Source organism: Chlorocebus sabaeus, chromosome 12, assembly GCF_047675955.1.
Source record: "Chlorocebus sabaeus isolate Y175 chromosome 12, mChlSab1.0.hap1, whole genome shotgun sequence".
NCBI lineage: Eukaryota > Metazoa > Chordata > Mammalia > Primates > Cercopithecidae > Chlorocebus > Chlorocebus sabaeus.
The window spans coordinates 1,857,628-1,875,537 of NC_132915.1; the positions used below are offsets into that span (position 1 = coordinate 1,857,628).

At 46.4% G+C, this 17,910-nt stretch overlaps 1 protein-coding gene across 5 annotated transcripts in view; it reads right to left on the reverse strand.

Annotated features, from left to right (window-relative positions):
• SLC35D2 (solute carrier family 35 member D2) overlaps nucleotides 1-15,695 on the reverse strand; it is a 62,194-nt gene extending 46,499 nt beyond the window's left edge. For 2 of the 5 annotated variants that reach the window (XM_037998698.2, XM_037998699.2), the window contains exons 1-3: nucleotides 15,456-15,561; nucleotides 13,922-14,042; nucleotides 1,739-1,772 (exon numbers count right to left, since the gene is read on the reverse strand). Coding sequence is in view for 1 of the 5 variants with exons in the window: in XM_007969897.3 (XP_007968088.2) it covers nucleotides 1,739-1,772; nucleotides 15,456-15,613 (192 nt within the window). In the remaining 4 variants the exon portion in view is untranslated. Of the gene's footprint in view, nucleotides 1-499; nucleotides 910-1,738; nucleotides 1,773-13,921; nucleotides 14,043-15,455 lie in introns of those variants that run through there. The other 3 variants (XM_007969897.3, XM_037998701.2, XM_037998702.2) reach the window with 3 other exon arrangements.
• Between the last annotated feature and the right edge of the window lie 2,215 nt (nucleotides 15,696-17,910).

Below are 17,910 nucleotides of genomic sequence, written 5' to 3' on the forward strand. Positions count from 1 at the left end.
AGCACTTTGGGAGGCCAAGGTGTGTGGATCACGAGGTCAGGAGTTCGAGATCAACGTGGACAACATAGTAAAACTCCGTCTCTATTAAAGATACAAAAAATTAGCTGGGCATGGTGGTGTGCACCTGTAATCCCAGCTACTTGGGAGGCTGGGGCAGGAGAATCACTTGAACCTGGGAGGCAGAGGTTATAGTGAGTCGAGATCGCGCCATTGCACTCCAGCCTGGGTGACAGGGTGAGATTCAGTCTCAAAAAAAAAAAAAAAGAAGAATGTTTACCCAGATTCACAATTAAAAATTTAGTTAACAGATACTATTTTCATAATGTTAAGCTTTTCCCTCTATGAATTAAATCAAAATCAAAACAAAAAACATTGTGGTCTGTTACTATTTATTTATCTGGAAATCACCAGTATATAACCACAAGAATAAACAGTCACAAATTAACATAAATGGGAAATTTCAGAAACTGCCAAATGGGCATAGTTTGAACAGGCTTACCCAAGCTCATCCGTGTACTTCAGAGCAAAAATCACAAACTCCAGGAAGCAAACTGCAAACATGTTTTGTTTAGCACATAGGGAGTTTTGTAAAAATTTGAATCTGTTGCCAGCATGTACAAGTTTGAAGACTTTATGTAAAAACTCAAACTCTCAGCCAAGCGCGGCGGCTCACACCTGTAATCCCAGCATTTTGGGAGGCGAAGGCGGGCGGATCGCCTGAGTCAGGAGTTCGAGACCAGCCTGACCAACATGGCAAAAACCCATCTCTACTGAAAATACAAAAATAGCTGGCCGTGGTGGCAGTTGCCTGTAATCCCAGCTACTTGGGAGGCTGAGCTGGAAGAATTTCTTGAACCTGGGAGGCAGAGGTCACGGTGAGTCGACATAGTGCCATTGCACTCCAACCTGGGCGACAAGAGCAAAACTCCGTCTCAAAAAAAAAAAAATTCAAACTCTCTTTCTCTTGAAAACCTTCTGATGCTAATAATAAGGGCAGCATGGTGGGTCCCATCTCCCAACCCTTTTCCTATCAGGCACAATGGCTTAAACTGAGTATCAAGCTGACACTTTAAGTGGGACAAGTATTCTCTCTCCCACCCAGTCCTCAATCAACTCATGTGTTACCTACCAGGCCTTGGAGGCTCTGAGTCTCGTAGCCCCCTGCTTTACAGTAATTAAATTCAGTTAAGGAACTTAAAATAAGAAGCTGTTTTTCCCGGCCGGGCGCGGTGGCTCAAGCCTGTAATCCCAGCACTTTGGGAGGCCGAGACGGGCGGATCATGAGGTCAGGAGATCGAGACCATCCCAACATGGGCTAGCATGGTGAAACCCCGTCTCCACTAAAAAATACAAAAAACTAGCCAGGCGAGGTGGCGGGCGCCCGTAGTCCCAGCTACTCGGGAGGCTGAGGCAGGAGAATGGCATAAACCCGGGAGGCGGAGCTTGCAGTGAGCTGAGATCCGGCCACTGCACTCCAGCCTGGGCGACAGAGCGAGACTCCGTCTCAAAAAAAAAAAAAAAAAAAAGAAGCTGTTTTTCCCATAAACACAATTGTTCCTAAATTGTAGACTGAAATAAAGTGTCAATATATCCTGTTGTCTCACCAGGAGTACCATGACCCTCTGGTCCTCTCCCAGCTGAATAAATTTGCAACCACAGCTTTAAACAAAAGGACTTAAAATGTCATTATGAACACTGATGACAAAATAAGAGGTTAATTCTATTTTTTTTCACTCACCTGTCCAATTCCAAGGAAAATTGGTGATGGGAAACTACAAAGAAGAACAATGAATCAGTTGAGCAAATATAAAAATCTGAAGATAGTACATAATAAATAACGACAAGTTATTAAAAACTCTGAGAAAATGAAAATGTATCAAATGGTTCACTTTTCATTTAATTCTTTTTTTTTTTTTTCTTTTTAAGACAGTGTCTTGCTCTGTTGCCCAGGCTGGAATGCAGTGGTGTAAACATGGCTCACTGGAGTCTCAACCTTCTGGGCTCAGAAGATGCTCCCACCTCAGCTTCCTGCCACCCAGGCTGGAGTGCAGTGGTGTGGTGGCTCAAGCCATCCTTCCACCTCTACCTCCCTAGTAGCTGGGACCACAGAGGCATGCCACCACACCCAGCTAAACATTACATACATACACATATATATTATATATATATATTATGCTCCATATCTCTCTCTCTATATATATATATGTATATCAGTGTGTGTGTATGTGTGTGTGTGTGTGTATATATATATAGAGAGAGAGAGAGAGAGAGATGGAGTCTCACTCTGTCACCCAGGCCGGAGTGCAGTGGCACGATCTCAGCTCACTGCAACCTCCGCCTCCCGGGTTCAAGCGATTCTCCTGCCTCAGCCTCCCGAGTAGCTGGGACTATAGGCGTGCACCACCACGCCTGGTTAATTTTTGTAATTTTTAGTAGAAACAGAGTTTCACCATGTTGGCCAGGCTGGTCTCAAACTCTTGACCTCAAATGATCTGCCCGCCTCGGCCTCCCAACAGGCTGGGATTATAGGCAGGAGCCACTGTGCCCAGCTAAACATGATATATTTTTAATTTGCTTCCAAAGACTCTGGGGGGCGATGGTGGAGTGAGTGGGAGAGGGACACTAATGCAGCAAGGTTGTGCACACTGGGTAAGGGCTACATAGTGATTCATTATATTAGTTTTAAAGGATAATATGCCCAGGAACAAATCTAACCAAAGATTTGCAAGAAAGGCATCTGTATAAAAAAGTATACATCAATATTCTCAAAATTAAAGATCTAAATAAAGGTCATGGGTTGGAAACTCAATATTGTAGTGAGGTCCATTATCCCCGAACTTATTTATAGAATCAGTGCAATCTCAGCAGAAATATCAGCAGATATTTTGTGGAAACTGACAATCTGATCCTAAAGCTGAATGAAAAGAAAGGCAAAGAGCACAAACATATCACCCAAGACAATCCTGAAGATAAAGAAAGTCAGAGGAATGACTCTAATGGATGTCAGGATTCATTTTCAAATTACAATAAATGAGACTGTGTGGTATTTACACAAAGATAATCCAATGGGACAATGGAAAAGAACACAGGTCAAGACAGGGACACACATGTACAGACACCTGATTTATGACAATTTATGACATAGATGACACTGCAGAGCAGTGGGGAAAAGACGATCTTTCAGCAAACGGCACTGGGTGATTTGCATGCAGACTCCTGACCCCTACCTCACATCATATTTAACAAGGCAGGACCACACCTGCACTGGCTCAACCCTTCACTGCCTCCCAGTCATTTCTCAGGCTACTCACAAAGCTGGAATATCCCACAAAACTCAGCCCTCCATCTGTATGTCGGAAGGGAAACTCACCTATCTCAGACAGGCTAAGAAGAGAATAAAGAACAAACCTACCTTATCAGAGAAAACAGAATGAATGGCTGAACAGTACCACCATGCAAATAAAATTAATTCTAGTCAGTGGTGGGTCATGCCACCCATATACTCCCTTCCACACAGAAGCACCCATTCCACAGCTGGGTCCTCTGCTGCAGAAAGCTGCCTGATAGTAGCATGTTCACTCCCTGAGCGCGGCCTGCATTTTAACTGTTGGTCTCTGCAGGAGTATAACAGCTACACCCCTGCCCCAATTCAGGACAGCTCTGCAGAGCCAGTACACTCAAGAGCCCCTGGGATGAGGCCTTTGCTGTGACTGCCTCAAAGCCCAACTTCTCCCTCTGCCTGATTCTGCTTCCTAGCATCACTTGCCAACATACTTCCTACGCCTCTGAGAATACAACCTGTAACATGAAGCAAAATCACAAGGCAACAATATACACAAACAGTAAAACAACAACAAAAGGGTCACCTGGCTGGGAGCGGTGGCTCATGCCTATAATCTCAACACTTTGGGAGGCCGAGGCAAGATCACCTGAGGTGAGGAGTTCGAGACCAGCCTGGTCAACATGGTGAAACCCTATCTCTACTAAAAAACAAAAAATTAGCCGGGCATGGTGACGGGCACCTGTAGTCCCAGCTACTCGGAAGGCTGAGGCATGAGAATCACTTGAACCCAGGAGGCAGAGGTTGCAGTGAGCCGAGATTGTGTTACTGCCCTCCAGCCTGGGCAATAGAGCGAGACTCTGTTTCCAAAAAATAAATAAATTGAAAAAAATAAACAGTAAAACAACAACAAAAAGGCTCACCGAAGATAAGTCAAAGAGCCCAGCCTAGAAGAACATTTAAGGCATGGAAGAGAAGGAAGTCTTGCTAATTGCTTCAGGCCATAGAACATCTCAGAAAAAATAAAACCAATAAAACAAAAGCTCAACGTTGAATTGATATGACAGTCAAAGGAGATTAAAAGAAAGCGTTGCAGACCTAAGCAAACCAACTAAGACCAAACAACCTAACTGCCACATAAGGAAATACGTTTAAAACAACCAGGAGCTACAAGGCGACTGCTGCAAATGCAGTTACCAACGCCTGAGGCGATCATAGTGCATGCAGACGAAAACAACCCTAAAAGATAAATCCATCTGGAAGACAGAAAACCACCACCATACAGGGCTAGTTACTAGGCCTGGAATTTAGAAGACTATATTCCATAACTTTATATTGAATTCTATTATATAATTTAAGTTGAACCACCTTACTGAGTTATTAAACTACTCAATAGGCCAGATGCGGTGGCTCACGCCTATAATCCCAGCACTTTGGGAGGCCAAGGCTGGTGGATCACCTGAGGTCAGGAGTTTGAGACCAGCCTGGATAACATGGTGAAACCCCATCTCTACTAAAAAATACAAAACTTAGCCAGATGTGGTGGCACACACCTGTAATCCCAGTTACTTGGGAGGCTGAGGCAGGAGAATCGCTTGAACCTGGGAGGCAGAGGTTGCAATGAGCTGAGATCATGCCATGGCACTCTAGCCTGGGTGACAGAGCAAGACTCTGTCTAAAAAAAAAAAAAAAAAAAAAAATTTGAAAACACTGGGTCTAAAAGAAACTCAGTGACTTTAGCTTTTTAATATTTTTTATTGATCCTGGACCTCTTACATTTAGAGGGATCTTTTAAGACATATTAATCCTTGTAGTGAAGAAACATATTTGAAAGTCAATAATTCTTTCAGTTGAACTTCTACTTCCCTTTTCTCCATTCAGTTCAGTTAAAACTAAATTTCATACACACATGCTACGGCAATCCCCATCTAAATAAAACTGTGCAAGTGCAGCCAGCACGACCCACGCTGCGGCCACTCCTGATAACGGTGCAAGATGAAGTCCCAGGGTAGCTATATCAAGTATTCTTGCCAAAAATGTTTAAACCAAATGACATAAAGTCTTTAGATCTGACTTCCAGTTAGAAAATAGAGGAAGATAAGTTCATTGAGACTTCAAAGGTAAACTGGACAATCCAAAATGTGGGACATTTTACAAAACAACTGGTCCAGGATTTTCAAAAAGTCAAATCACGAGGAGGGAGTGGGATAGGGAAATTTTCCACATTAAAAGAAACTAAAAAAACAAACCGTATGTATTGCATGAGACTTGGTCGTATCATAAAACCACAAAAAACGTCTTTGAGACAATTGGGATTGTGGGGGAAAAGAAACGTTTTATCTAAGGAATTATCAGGCCCACAGAGGCCCTGGAATGTAACAGCAGCCATGTCACTACTCTTTGAGCTAAATAATTACTTTTTTTTTTTTTTTTTTTTTTTGAGAAGGAGTCTCACTCTGTCACTTAGGCTGGAGTACAGCGGCATGATCTCAGCTCACTGCAACTTCCACCTCCCGGGTTCAAGCAATTCTCCTGCCTCAGCCTCCTGAGTAGCTGGGATTACAGGCGCCTGCCACTATGCCCAGCTAATTTTTTGTATTTTTAGTAGAAATGGGGTTTCACCATATTAGCCAGGCTGGTCTAGAACTCTTGACCTCGTGATCTGCCCACCTCGGCCTCCCAAAGTGCTGGGATTACAGGCGTGAGCCACTGCGCCCGGGCTGTTTTCTCTTTTTTTTTTTTAGATGGAGTTTCGCTCTTGCCCAGCCTGGAGTGCAATAGCACGATCTCGATTTACTGCAACTTCTGCCTCCTGGGTTCAAGTGATTCCCCTGCCTCAGCCTTCTGAATAGCTGGGATGACAGGCACCCACAATCACGCCCGGCTAATTTTTGTATATTTAGTAGAGATGGGGTTTCACCATGTTGACCAAGCTGGTCTTGAACTTCTGACCTCAGGTGATCCACCCGCCTTGGCCTCCCAAGTGCTGAAATTATAGGCAAGAGCCACCACCCCCGGCTCAATAATTACCTCTTAAAGCCACTTACTATGTGGGCACTAGACCGATACCAAATAGCCATAAAATGCTACACACCCTAGAGTTCAACAAGGTGTAGCCAATCACTAACCAATGATATTTCTGCGAACCAATGAGAATTCCTGACAAATCACTTTTGTAATCACCCCACCCTTGATATGTCCTTTTTTTCTTTAAAAACTTGAGCCTCCAGTCCGGGCGCGGCAGCTCACACCTGTAATCCCAGCACTTTGGGAGGCCAAGGTGGACGGATCACGAGGTCAAGAGATCAAGACCATCTCGGCCAACATGGTGAAACCATCTCTACTAAAAATACAAAAATTAGCCGGGCATGGTGGCAGGCACCTGCAGTCCCAGCTACTCGGGAGGCTGAGGCAGGAGAATCGCTTGAACCCAGGAGGTGGAGCTTGCAGTGAGCCAAGATCGCGCTACTGCACTCCAGCCTGGGTGACAGAGCCAGACTTCACCTCAAAAACAAGTGATTCATTTATGTTTCTGTGTCTCCACCTATTTATCTATATCCATCCATCCAAAAAGATGTCTGAAATTGTTGCCTCACGTTCATTATAGTAAATTTTTTTTAAATTTCACTCTCATATTTCTATCTTGTTTGAATTCTTTTTTTTTGAGATGGAATCTCACTCTGTTACCCAGGCTGGAGTGCAGTGGCTCAATCTCAGCTCACTGCAACCTCTGCTTCCCAGGTTCAAGCAATTCTCCTGCCTCAGCCTCCCAAGTAGCTGGGATTACAGGCGCCCACCACCATGCCCGGCTAATTTTCGTATTTTTAGTAGCAATGTGTGTTCGCCATGTTGGCCAGGCTGGTCTCAAACTCCTGACCTCAGGTGATCTGCCCACCCGAATTCTTTATAATAATCACAACAGAATAACTTTTCTTTAAAAAGGTGCTGTCAGCCGGGCACAGTGGCTCACGCCTATAATCCTAGCACTTTGGGAGGCCAAGGTAGGTGGATCACCTGAGATCAAGAGTTTGAGACCAGACTGGCCAACATGATGAAACCCCATCTCTACTAAAAATACAAAAAATTAGCTGGCCGTGGTGGCGCATGCCTGTGATCCCAGCTACTCAGGAGGCTGAGGCAAGAGAATCGCTTGAACCCAGAAGGCGGAGGTTGCTGTGAGCCAAGATCATGCCATTGTACTCCAGCCTGGGAAACAAAAGCAAAGCTCCATCTCAAAAAAAAAAGGTATTGATTCCAGGTAGTGGGAATTATTATTGTCTTCTTTGCTCATTTCTGTGTCCCCAATGTTTTAACTGTGTTCTTGTAGATGTGAACATGAGGAAGTGAAGATCATGAGAAGAGAACTCCTTCAAGAGTCTTCTGATTCTGGCTGGGTGTGGTGGTTCACACTTGTAATCGCAGCACTCTGACAGGCCGAGGCAGGTGGATCACTTGAGGTCAGGAGTTCAAGACCAGCCTGGCCAATAGGGCAAAACCCCGTCTCTACTAAAAATACAAAAATTAGCTGGGGAGTCAGGCGCGGTGGCTCACTCCTGTAATCTCAGCACTTTGGAAGGCCGAGGCGGGTGGATCACTTGAGGTCAGGAGTTCAAAACCAGCCTGGCCAACATGGTGAAACCCCGTCTCTACTAAAAATACAAAAATTGGCCAGGCGCAGTGGCTCATGCCTGTAATCCCAGCACTTTGGGAGGCTGAGGCAGGCGAATCACGAGGTCAGGAGTTCGAGACCAGCCTGACCAACATGGTGAAACCCTGTCTCTACTAAAAATACAATAAATAAGCTGGCGTAGTGGCAGGCCCTATAATCCCAGCTACTTGGGAGGCTTGGGCAGGAGAATTGCTTGAACCCAGGAAGGAGGTGGAGGTTGCAGTGAGCAGAGATCGAGCCACTGCATTCCAGCCAAGTTGAGAGTGAGACTCCGTCTCAAAAAAAAAAAAAAATACAAAAATTGGCCGGGCACAGTGGCCTGTAATCTCAGCACTTTGGGAGGCCAAGGCAGGTGGATCACGAGGTCAGGAGTTCAACACATGCCTGGCCAAGAGACCAGCCTGGCCAATATGGTGAAACCCCATCTCTACTTAAAAAAAATATAAAAATTAGCCAGGCACAGTGGTGGGTGCCTGTAATCCCAGCTACTTGGGAGGCTGAGGCAGGAGAATTGCTTGAACACGGGAGGTGGAGCTTGCGGTGGGCCAAGATCGCGCCATTGCACTCCAGTCTGAACAATAGAGAGAGACTCTGACTCAAAATAAATAAATGAATAAATAAATAAGTCAGGAGTGGTGGTAGGTGCCCGTAATCCCAGCTACTTGGGAGGCTGGGGCAGGAGAATTGCTTGGACCTGGAAGGCAGAGGTTGCAGTGAGCCAAGATCACACCACTGCACTCCTGAGTAACTGGGATTACCAGGCACAGCTAATTTTTGTATTTTCAGTAGCGACGGGGTTTCACCATGTTGGCTGACCAGGTTGGTCTTGAACTCCTGACCTCAAGGGATCCACCCACCTCAGCCTTCCAAAGCGCTGGGATTATAGGTGTGAGCCACTGCACCCGGCCATGGGGTCGACAATTGAAAAGTAAACCAGCCAGCCAGATGTGGTTTTTGGCTCACAACACTCAGAGCTGCTCAAGTGCTGAAAGCAGCAAGCAGAAGACAAGTGCACGCGGAGGTGAGAAGGAAAGAGTCTCACGTGCCCCTCCTAGAGTGGCTCGCAGCGGACCAAGCAGGGAAACGATGCCAGGGGGCACAGTCACAGCAGTGAGAAGGGAGTGAGGAGGAGGCCTGGGGAGGCCAAGCTGGACAGCCTGGAGATCTTGGAGAGGTGCGGTTACTCGCGTTACCGCTGATCATCCGAAATGGGCCACTGTTGTCCTACCAAACTAAAACAGTAGCCAGGTAGGAAAAGCACTCAGGGTATAAAACGTTGCTCAAGAATGTAACTGTCTGCAAGCCCAACTGCTGGAACTGCTTGTTGTAACCTGAAACCAGTTTTATCTCCAGCTTCTGAGACCACTTGCTGCAACTCCAAGACTAATTTTGCCACCACCTTCGCTCACCAGTCATTGCTTGCCAGCTCCCCAAACTCTGACAGTACCAAGAAACCTTCTCCCAGCAGAGTATGTAACATTTCTTCTTTTTCAGCAAAACCTCGAACCTTCTCTTCGTTCTTCAGACATACCAAAGACCACCCAGCTTGTATGGATGACTGACACTGCAATTCTTTCTTCCCAAATAAAACATTAAATTTAGAGCCTTGTCTGCACATTGTTATTTTGACTTTGACCCTTGTAAGGAGAGGGTCCTGGCAGCAGTCGTGGAAAGCAAGGTTCAGGAGAGTTTGCTGGAGACCAGAGGAGACTGTGACACTGCAGCGTGTGGGCCCTGAAGCCACAGGAAGGGTGACCTGAGCTAGGTGGAGAGGAAGGCTAAGACTTACAGAATCAGTCACCAGAAGCTCAGGCACCGTTCCACAGGGGACAGAAAGGATGGCACATCCAGAGTCTCAACAGAGCATGAGCAGCTGGGAGCTAGGAGGACCCAATCCTATCTCCTGGCCCAGGCCTGGTGGGTAAGGCAAAGATCCAGCCCATTGAGGGGGGTGAAGGGAGCAACATCTTCAGGACAGAGTCAGGTTTTCATTAAAGTAAGAGCACATTAGGAGTTGCATTTGGTTTGGGATACAGAATTCCAGTTCCCACCACTGAGGATTCCAATTCAGTACCTTCTACGAAAAAAACCTCTCCAAGTGATTGAGACTACTGGGCAGGTTTGGAAATTACTGTGTCTAGACCAGGCACAGTGGCTCACGCCTGTAATCCCAGCACTTTAGGAGGCCAAGCCAGGTGGATCACTTGAGCCCAGGAGTTCAAGACCAGCCTGAGCAACATATTGAGACTCCATTTCTAAAAAAAAAAAAAAAAAAAAATTAGCTGGGCATGGTGGCGTGCAACTCAGGAGGCTGACTTCGGAGGATTGTCTGAGCCAGCAGAGGTTCCAGTGAGCTGAGATTGCACCACTGCACTCCAGCCTGGGTGACAGAGTAAGACCCTGTCTCAAAAAACAAAACCTCAAAGCCTTGGGATGCGTACTAAACATATATAGCAAATGCTGAGCAAATATTTGTTGAAATGAATACAGTAAAGTTAGATATTTTTATTAAGCATCATTAGTAAATTCTTCCATGTCATAGACTAGGAGTACAATATTACATAATATTAAAACAGAAAAGACCAGCTTGGTGTGGTGGCTTACGCTAGTAATCTCAGTACTTTGGGAGGCTAAGGCAGGAGGATCACTTGAGCCCAGGCATTTGAGACCAACCTGGGCAATAGAGCAAAACCCCATCTCTACAAAAATTAAAAATTCAAACAATTTTTTTAATTCAAAAATGATCCCGGAGTGGTGGTGCACACCTGTAGTCTCAGCTTCTCAGGAGGCTGAGGTGACAGGATCACCTGAGCCCAGGAGGTAAGGCTGCTGTCCTTGATCATGCCACTGCACTCCAGCCTGGGTGACAGAACAAGACCCAGTCTCAAAAGAAAGAAGAGAAAAAACTCCACAACTCCAGAACAACTGTACAACCCTTATGAACCTGATCCAAAGGACCAAGAGTATAACCAAGCCAGGCGTGGGGGCTCACGCCCATAATCCCAGCCCTTCAAGAGGCCAAGGCGGACGGATTGCTTGAGCCCAGGAGTTCGAGACCAGCCAGGGCAACATGGCAAGAACCCCTCTCTACGAAAAAAAAAAAAGCAAAAATTAGCCGGGTGTAGTGGTACACTCCTGTAGTCTTGGCTACTCAGGAGGCTGAGGTGGTAAGATCACTTGAGCCCAGGAGGTAGAGGCTGAAGTGAGCTATGATGGTCCCCCACTGCACTCCAGCCTGGGCGACAGAGTGAGACCCTGTCTCAAAAAAAAAAAAAAAAAAAAGAGCATAACTAACTGGCCACAAACTCTTAAATGCCCTTATTTTCCCCTCTCACCTTAAAAGGTTCTCACAGCCTTCAAAGGTCTCTCTGTCCAACTAGGTAAATCTGGCATTACAATGAATTATAAAACTAACAAATCACTAAGATCACCCATTCATTTTGTACCCTGACCAGAAACAATCTGCCCAAAATGAAAGAGGAAAAAGTATCCCCTGAGTTACATTCCCATGACCCTGCGAATTAGGTAACTACCAAAAGGTCCTTTCTTCTATCCTACAACATAACACTCTATCCTCAGACAGCTCACGCTTGGATCCGATTTCTATAGTTTATTGCTGTAACCACATCACCCCAGTCCTCCTCCCCTCAATAATGTGTGCTTAAAGCATTTTGAGAGGAAAGAATGAACAATGTTATGTGAACAGGGTTCTCCAACTGTATATTACATTACAGAAATGTGGAATGTTTATTTAAAAGGATTATGAGGGTTTTGGCCTTCCTAAGGCAAGAACTCCATTTTCTCCTTCAATCATGAAACTCAATAATTTAAAGATAGAAAGGCTAGAGCCTCTTTTTTTTTTTTTTTTTTTTTTTGAGACAGAGTCTCACTCTGTTACCCAGGCTGCAGTGCAATGGCATGATCTCAGCTTACCACAACCTCTGCCTCCCAGGTTCAAGCGATTCTCCTGCCTCAGCCTCCCAAGTAGCTGGGATTGCAGGCACCTGCCACCACGCCTGGCTAATATTTGTATTTTTAGTAGAGATGGGGTTTCACCATGTTGGCCAGGCTGGTCTCAAACTCCTGACCTCAGGTGATCCACCCACCTCGGCTTCCCAAAGTGCTGGGATTATAGGCATGAGCCACTGCGCCCGGCCCTTAGAGCCTTTCTTAGGTGGTGTCTTATATCGTAATTCTTCCTGGTTGAACACTGCCCTTCATCTTCAAAGCACTAACCATGGTTTGCCGGCGCCTGCTTCCAACAAGAGGACTTGGGTTTTGGAGGCGTTGACTGCCATGGCCAGTCAGCACCCTGCTCACCCAAGTGCACAAAATGAAGACTTATCTTCAACTGTCATTAACATAATGACTGGCCACTCCCAAACAAGCCCATTAATAGCATTCTCTTTTTCTGGTATTTTTTCCTTTTTTTTTTTTTTTTTTGAGACTGAGTCTTGCTCTATTGCTCAGGCTGGAGTGCAGTGGTACAATTTCAGCTCACTGCAACTGCCACCTCCTGGGTTCAAATGATTCTCCTGACTCAGCCTCCCAAGTAGCTGGGATTATAGGCGTGCACCACCATGCCCAGCTAATTTTTTTTTTTTTTTTTGTATTTTTAGTAGAGACAGGGTTTCACCATGCTGGCCAGGCTGGTCTCAAACTCCTGACCTCATGATCTGCCCACCTCAGGCTCCCAAAGTGCTGGGATTACAGGCGTGAACCACCGCACCCGGTCTTTTTTCTTTTTTTTTTTATCGTGTTTAAGTTTTCTTTTTCCTTCATTCGCTTCCGTGTCAAATGCTCCAGGTTTAGGAACAGTATGTCCATGTTCATTTCCTTGAGGCAGGGCTGTGTTTCCCATGGACGTCAGGCAGCAGGCTGTAATACACTGGAGAGACCTTGCCAAGAATACTGACGGCCACAGGATCACCAAAAAAAAATCCCAAATCCATCCCTTCCTTTTACCACTGCTGCTATGCCCTGCCCAGTCCATGCTGTCTTTACCTGCAGCCCTGCAGTGGTTTCCAACCCCTCTCCCTGCTGCCAGTACTGTCAGTTCTCCACCTGCCTGCCAGCCGGAGAAATCTTCTTAATCACACACATTGTGTCAGGTCACTCCCATGTCAAAACCTTCCAACGGACTTCCAATTGCATTTAGCATGAAACTACAACTATTTATCCCGTCTCATCCTTCCACCCTGGTCCCCAGATATGTGCTCTCAACACAGCAGCCAGAGTGATTTAGATCATGTAATTCCCCTGCCCAACACCTTGTGTGGCTCCCATCTCACTCAGAGCTGACGCCAGAGCCCTCGCGGTGGCCTCCAAAGGCCCCACACAGGCCAGCAATCCATTACTCTCAAACTCCATCTGGTACCATTCCCATTCAAACTCTTCCCTCCTCCAGGCCTGGAATGCTCTTCCCCCCGTCCCCCAGTGTGGCTTACGTCCCCACCTCACTCCGGGTCATGGCTCCAGTGCCACCTCCTCCTGAGGCTCCACTGATCACGCTCACACTGCATATTCTCCCCTCCCTGTCTCCCTCACTCCCTTTCCTGTCTTATTTTTTCCCCAGCACCTTGGTCACATCTGACATAATGTAAATGTTACTGGCTCATTTATTGGTTCACGAGGATGCAGCTCCATGAAGTTAAGGATTCTGATCTGCTCTCTTCACTTCTCTTTCCCAAGAACAGTGGGAAAACACTGTTCTCCTCGAACAGTGCTGGTACATCACAAGTGCTTAGTGAAAGCCACCGAATGAGAGAAAGAGCTGACTCCCGCCTTCCCGGCCTACCTCCCTGGCCAGGCACAGTGACCTTCTCTCTGTTCCTCCAGCAGCCAAACTCGTGCCCACGTCAGCACGTTGCACACGTGCTGCTCACTTCTACCTGGAATGCTCTGTGACAGCTACTCCAGCCCAGGCACTCTCATGTCAGATCCGAAAGTGTCTCGTTTATTCATAAACCTACTTGTTTGTTTTCTGTCTCCACCGCTGAAGCAGAATCTCCACAGCAGGGACTTTGTGCTGTTCACAGAGGCTTCCCTGGTGCTTGCGATGGGCTCAGTATTTAGTAGGTGCTTAATAAATATCTGTTGGAGGTACAACCAATCAAGCTTATGTGGGTATCAGTTTTCTCGAATATAAAATAAGAAAGGTGAGGCTGGATGATCGTTTGCACCTGTAATCACAGCACTTTGGGAGGCCAAAGCAGCCCTCGAGTCCAGGAGTTTAAGACCAGCCTGGGAAACACACTGAGACCCCATCTCTACAAAAAAATCAAAAACTGCCGGTGTAGTGGTGCACACCCATGGTCCCAGCTTCTCCGGAGGCTGCAGCAGGACTGCTAGAACCCAGGTGGTCGAGGCTGCAGCAAGCCATGATTGTGTCACTACACTTCAGCCTGGGCAACAGAGTGAAACCCTGTCTCAAAACAATTTTATACATATACACACACACACTATATGTATATATTTACATATTTTATAATATATATTATATATATTATTTATCATATATTATATATACATATGCCTGCCTTGGCCTCCCAAATGCTGTCATTACAGGTGCAAACCACCTCATCCAGCCTCCGCTTTCTTATTTTATATTCGAGAAAACTGAGACCCACATAAGCTCAATCGGTATTTATACATAAAATAAGAAAGCTAATAATAAGAAATACTCTAAGGTACTCTCTAGCTAAGACACTCTCTAGGTCTCTTTGGGCTCTGAAATGTTGATGTCACATTCTTGTAACACAGTAGAGTTTACAAACAGCCTTCACGTATAACAGCTCGCGCAGAGCCCTGGAAGGTAATTAACCCGATTGTAATCATTAATTTTTTTTGCATCTTAAAAAAATTGTTGACGATGAGACGGGTCCAAAGAGACAGCTGTTAACTGGTGGAGCTGGGTCTAAATCCACAATTTTGTCAGTGCCGCTACAATGGTAGCAGAATTAAGCAGGATTTTCTAGTCCTTACAAATAGGTTCCAGACAGCACAGATTTGCTGGTTTACTTCACACTAATCCAAAAAAGTACTTCGTATGAACTTCCAGTTGTTTTCCCGAGTTTTCCACGAACACGCTGGTCATCTGAGAATGGAGAGTCCATCAATACAGACTTATTGGCTCAGGAGTACCTGACCGTTGAACATGGAGATCTGTGTAGGGAACTGCGTCTTTTGAAGCAGGCATTGGAATCCGTTTTCAGCTCGCTGGGTGTGTGGAAGCATCTGTCCGAGCTCCGCCAGCCCGCCGAGGACGGGGCGCCCCGCAGCAGGGCAGGCGCGCTCAGGACGAGGAGAACGACTTTCTCAGGTTGTGGCCTGAGTGTGGAAAGCTGCGCGAGTTCCGGAGGGCGCCTGGGAAACTCGGCCACTGTGCCCGGCTGAGACTCCGGGGTCCCCGTCCCCACCCGCCCTGTCCCGGGCGCGGCTGAAGCGCACGGAGGACAGGGGCAGCCCCGCACTCCCGCAGACCCCCGGCCCCGGGCCCCGCCTCACCCGTAGGTGGTCAGCAGCGCCTTGTTGACCAGCACGATGAGGAAGGAGCAGGTCCCGTAGAAGAGCGCCGACAGCAGCCGGGCCACCCGCGAGGGCAGCCGCGCCGCGCCGGGCTCCCCGCCAGCGCCCTCGGCCTCGGCCTGGCAGGCGGCCGTCATCTCCCGCGGCCGCGCGGACCCCGCCGTCCGCCAGCCCCGGCCGCGCACTGGTCCCGCCCGGCCGGGCCGGGGAAGAGGGCGCGGCAGGAACAGGAAGAGCCCGGCGCAACCCCAGGTCCCGGCCCGCCCCCTGCCGGCGCCCCGAGGCCGGCGCGGGTAGACCCTGCGCGGTGCACTTCACCCGGTCTCCAGGCACCTCCTCCGGTCTCCAGGGTCAGAAGCGCGTGGGGGAGTTGAAAAGCGCTGCCTTCCTCCAGACTTTCCTGGAGAGAAACGCTGCAGTACGTCTCAGGACTTGTTCTGCTTTTTTTTTTTTTCTACAACTTTTTTGTCTAGTGTGTAATTTACGTGCAATGAAGTGTACACATCTTGCCAGTCCATAGTTTCAGATGAGCTTCGACAAAGGCATCCACCCGAGTAACCACTCAAAACAGAACATTTCCATCGTCCCAAAAAGTTCCCCTTGCTGCCCCTTTGAAGTTAACGCCCGCATCTCATGGATGACTATTGCTGCAGGTTAGGTTTGCCGTTTCCGGAATTTCAAATAAACAGGATGCTTTCTAGAATTTATGAATGAGCGTGTGGTCTCAGGGTTTTTCACTCCATGTTGTAGACTCGACCATGTGGTTTGTTTAATCGTTGAGTAGCATCACAAATTGTGTATCCATTGGTTGTTTCCAGTTTAGGACCCTTAGGAAAAATGCTTCCATGAAAATTCGTGAGCGTTTGTGGGACCTGTGTTTTCATTTTTCTTAAATAAATATCTAGGGGTGGAGGGGCTAGGAGTAAGGTGGGTGAAGCCTTGGGACTTGGGTGTCCTCTGGGTGCTTTGTAGCAGGTCCACTCCTTGCGGAGGGCCCTTTGCGTTCGGGTCAGGTCAGTTGAAGGAGAGCTTCCCAGAACCGCCTGGTCTTGTCAGTCTTTAAAAAAATACGAACTTTTGGCCGGGCGCAGTGGTTCACGCCTGTAATCCCAGCACTTTGGGAGGCCGAGGCGGGCGGATCACGAGGTCAGGAGATCAAAACCATCCTGGCTAACACGGTGAAACCCCGTCTCTACTAAAAATACAAAAAACTAGCCGGGCGAGGTGGCGGGCGCCTGTAGTCCCAGCTACTCGGGAGGCTGAGGCAGGAGAATGGCGTGAACCCGGGAGGCGGAGCTTGCAGTGAGCTGAGATCCGGCCACTGCACTCCAGCCCAGGCGACAGAGCAAGGCTCCGTCTCAAAAAAAAAAAAAAAAAAAATTAATTTAAAAACAACAACTATATATATATATACACACATGAACTTTTAGGTTCTTAGAAAAACTGAAGATTTCAAGTTCAATAAAAGTTGGGGCCCAACTATATAGATGCCCAGAGAATTGTTTTTCTACTCTTAGGCACTAAACCACCAGGAGAATGAAAATTGGGAAATGTTTTCAGCCCTGATAAAAACTAAAGCAGAACTCGTGAAAATTAGCTAGCATTAAAAAGAACAGAAGAGCCCAAGTTACCCAAAACAAGAAAGAAAAGACATGTTAAGTCCGTTTTAAAAGAGAAAATGAATCCATATTCAAGTTGAACAAGAAATCATTTTGGTTACTTTCCTCAGAACATTCAGTTTTCTTGTGAGTCTCCAAATGTTTTGACTGCAAAAAGAATACTTTGAAGTCACTTAATGACAGCCTTCATCATAATTGCATTTAGTTTGCTTGTATATACATACTTCCAGGACCTTAACTCGCTGTCAAAATCCCATCCTTACCCTGTTTAAATAGCAACTCACGCTAAGGAGTTGCTTGTGATATTCTTCTGCACAAGTGTAGGACAGGCTGACCCTTGCCATTGCAAACACACAACTAAAGATCTACCAAAAATAACTGATGAAAAAAGAAAACCAATTTGCTATACTCTTAGATAAGTACACAGGCTTTAAGTGGATTCTTGAGGAGGTGAGCCCAGAGTCAACCCATCCTAAGTGTAAGTGAAATGAAATCCCAGTTCCTTATTACCCTAATTTAAGGCCTGGGAATGGGGTGGCAATAGTTCAATACCTATCCACAGCAGTATATTTCTAACACTGTAGTAATGAACCAGATGAGGAAGTTAAATATCCATAACCTTAAAGGTCATAATTTAAGTAAGAAAAAGCAATCCACACTGTACTTACAACTACGCAAACATGTACCGAAATACGATGGCTGAATATAAGGCTGTAGGTAATGTTTCTCTCTTTTAAAATTTTTTATATCATGGTTATATTTTTGATAGGAAAACAAATTATAAAGGCTTTAAGAATGACTGCGTACTTTAAATG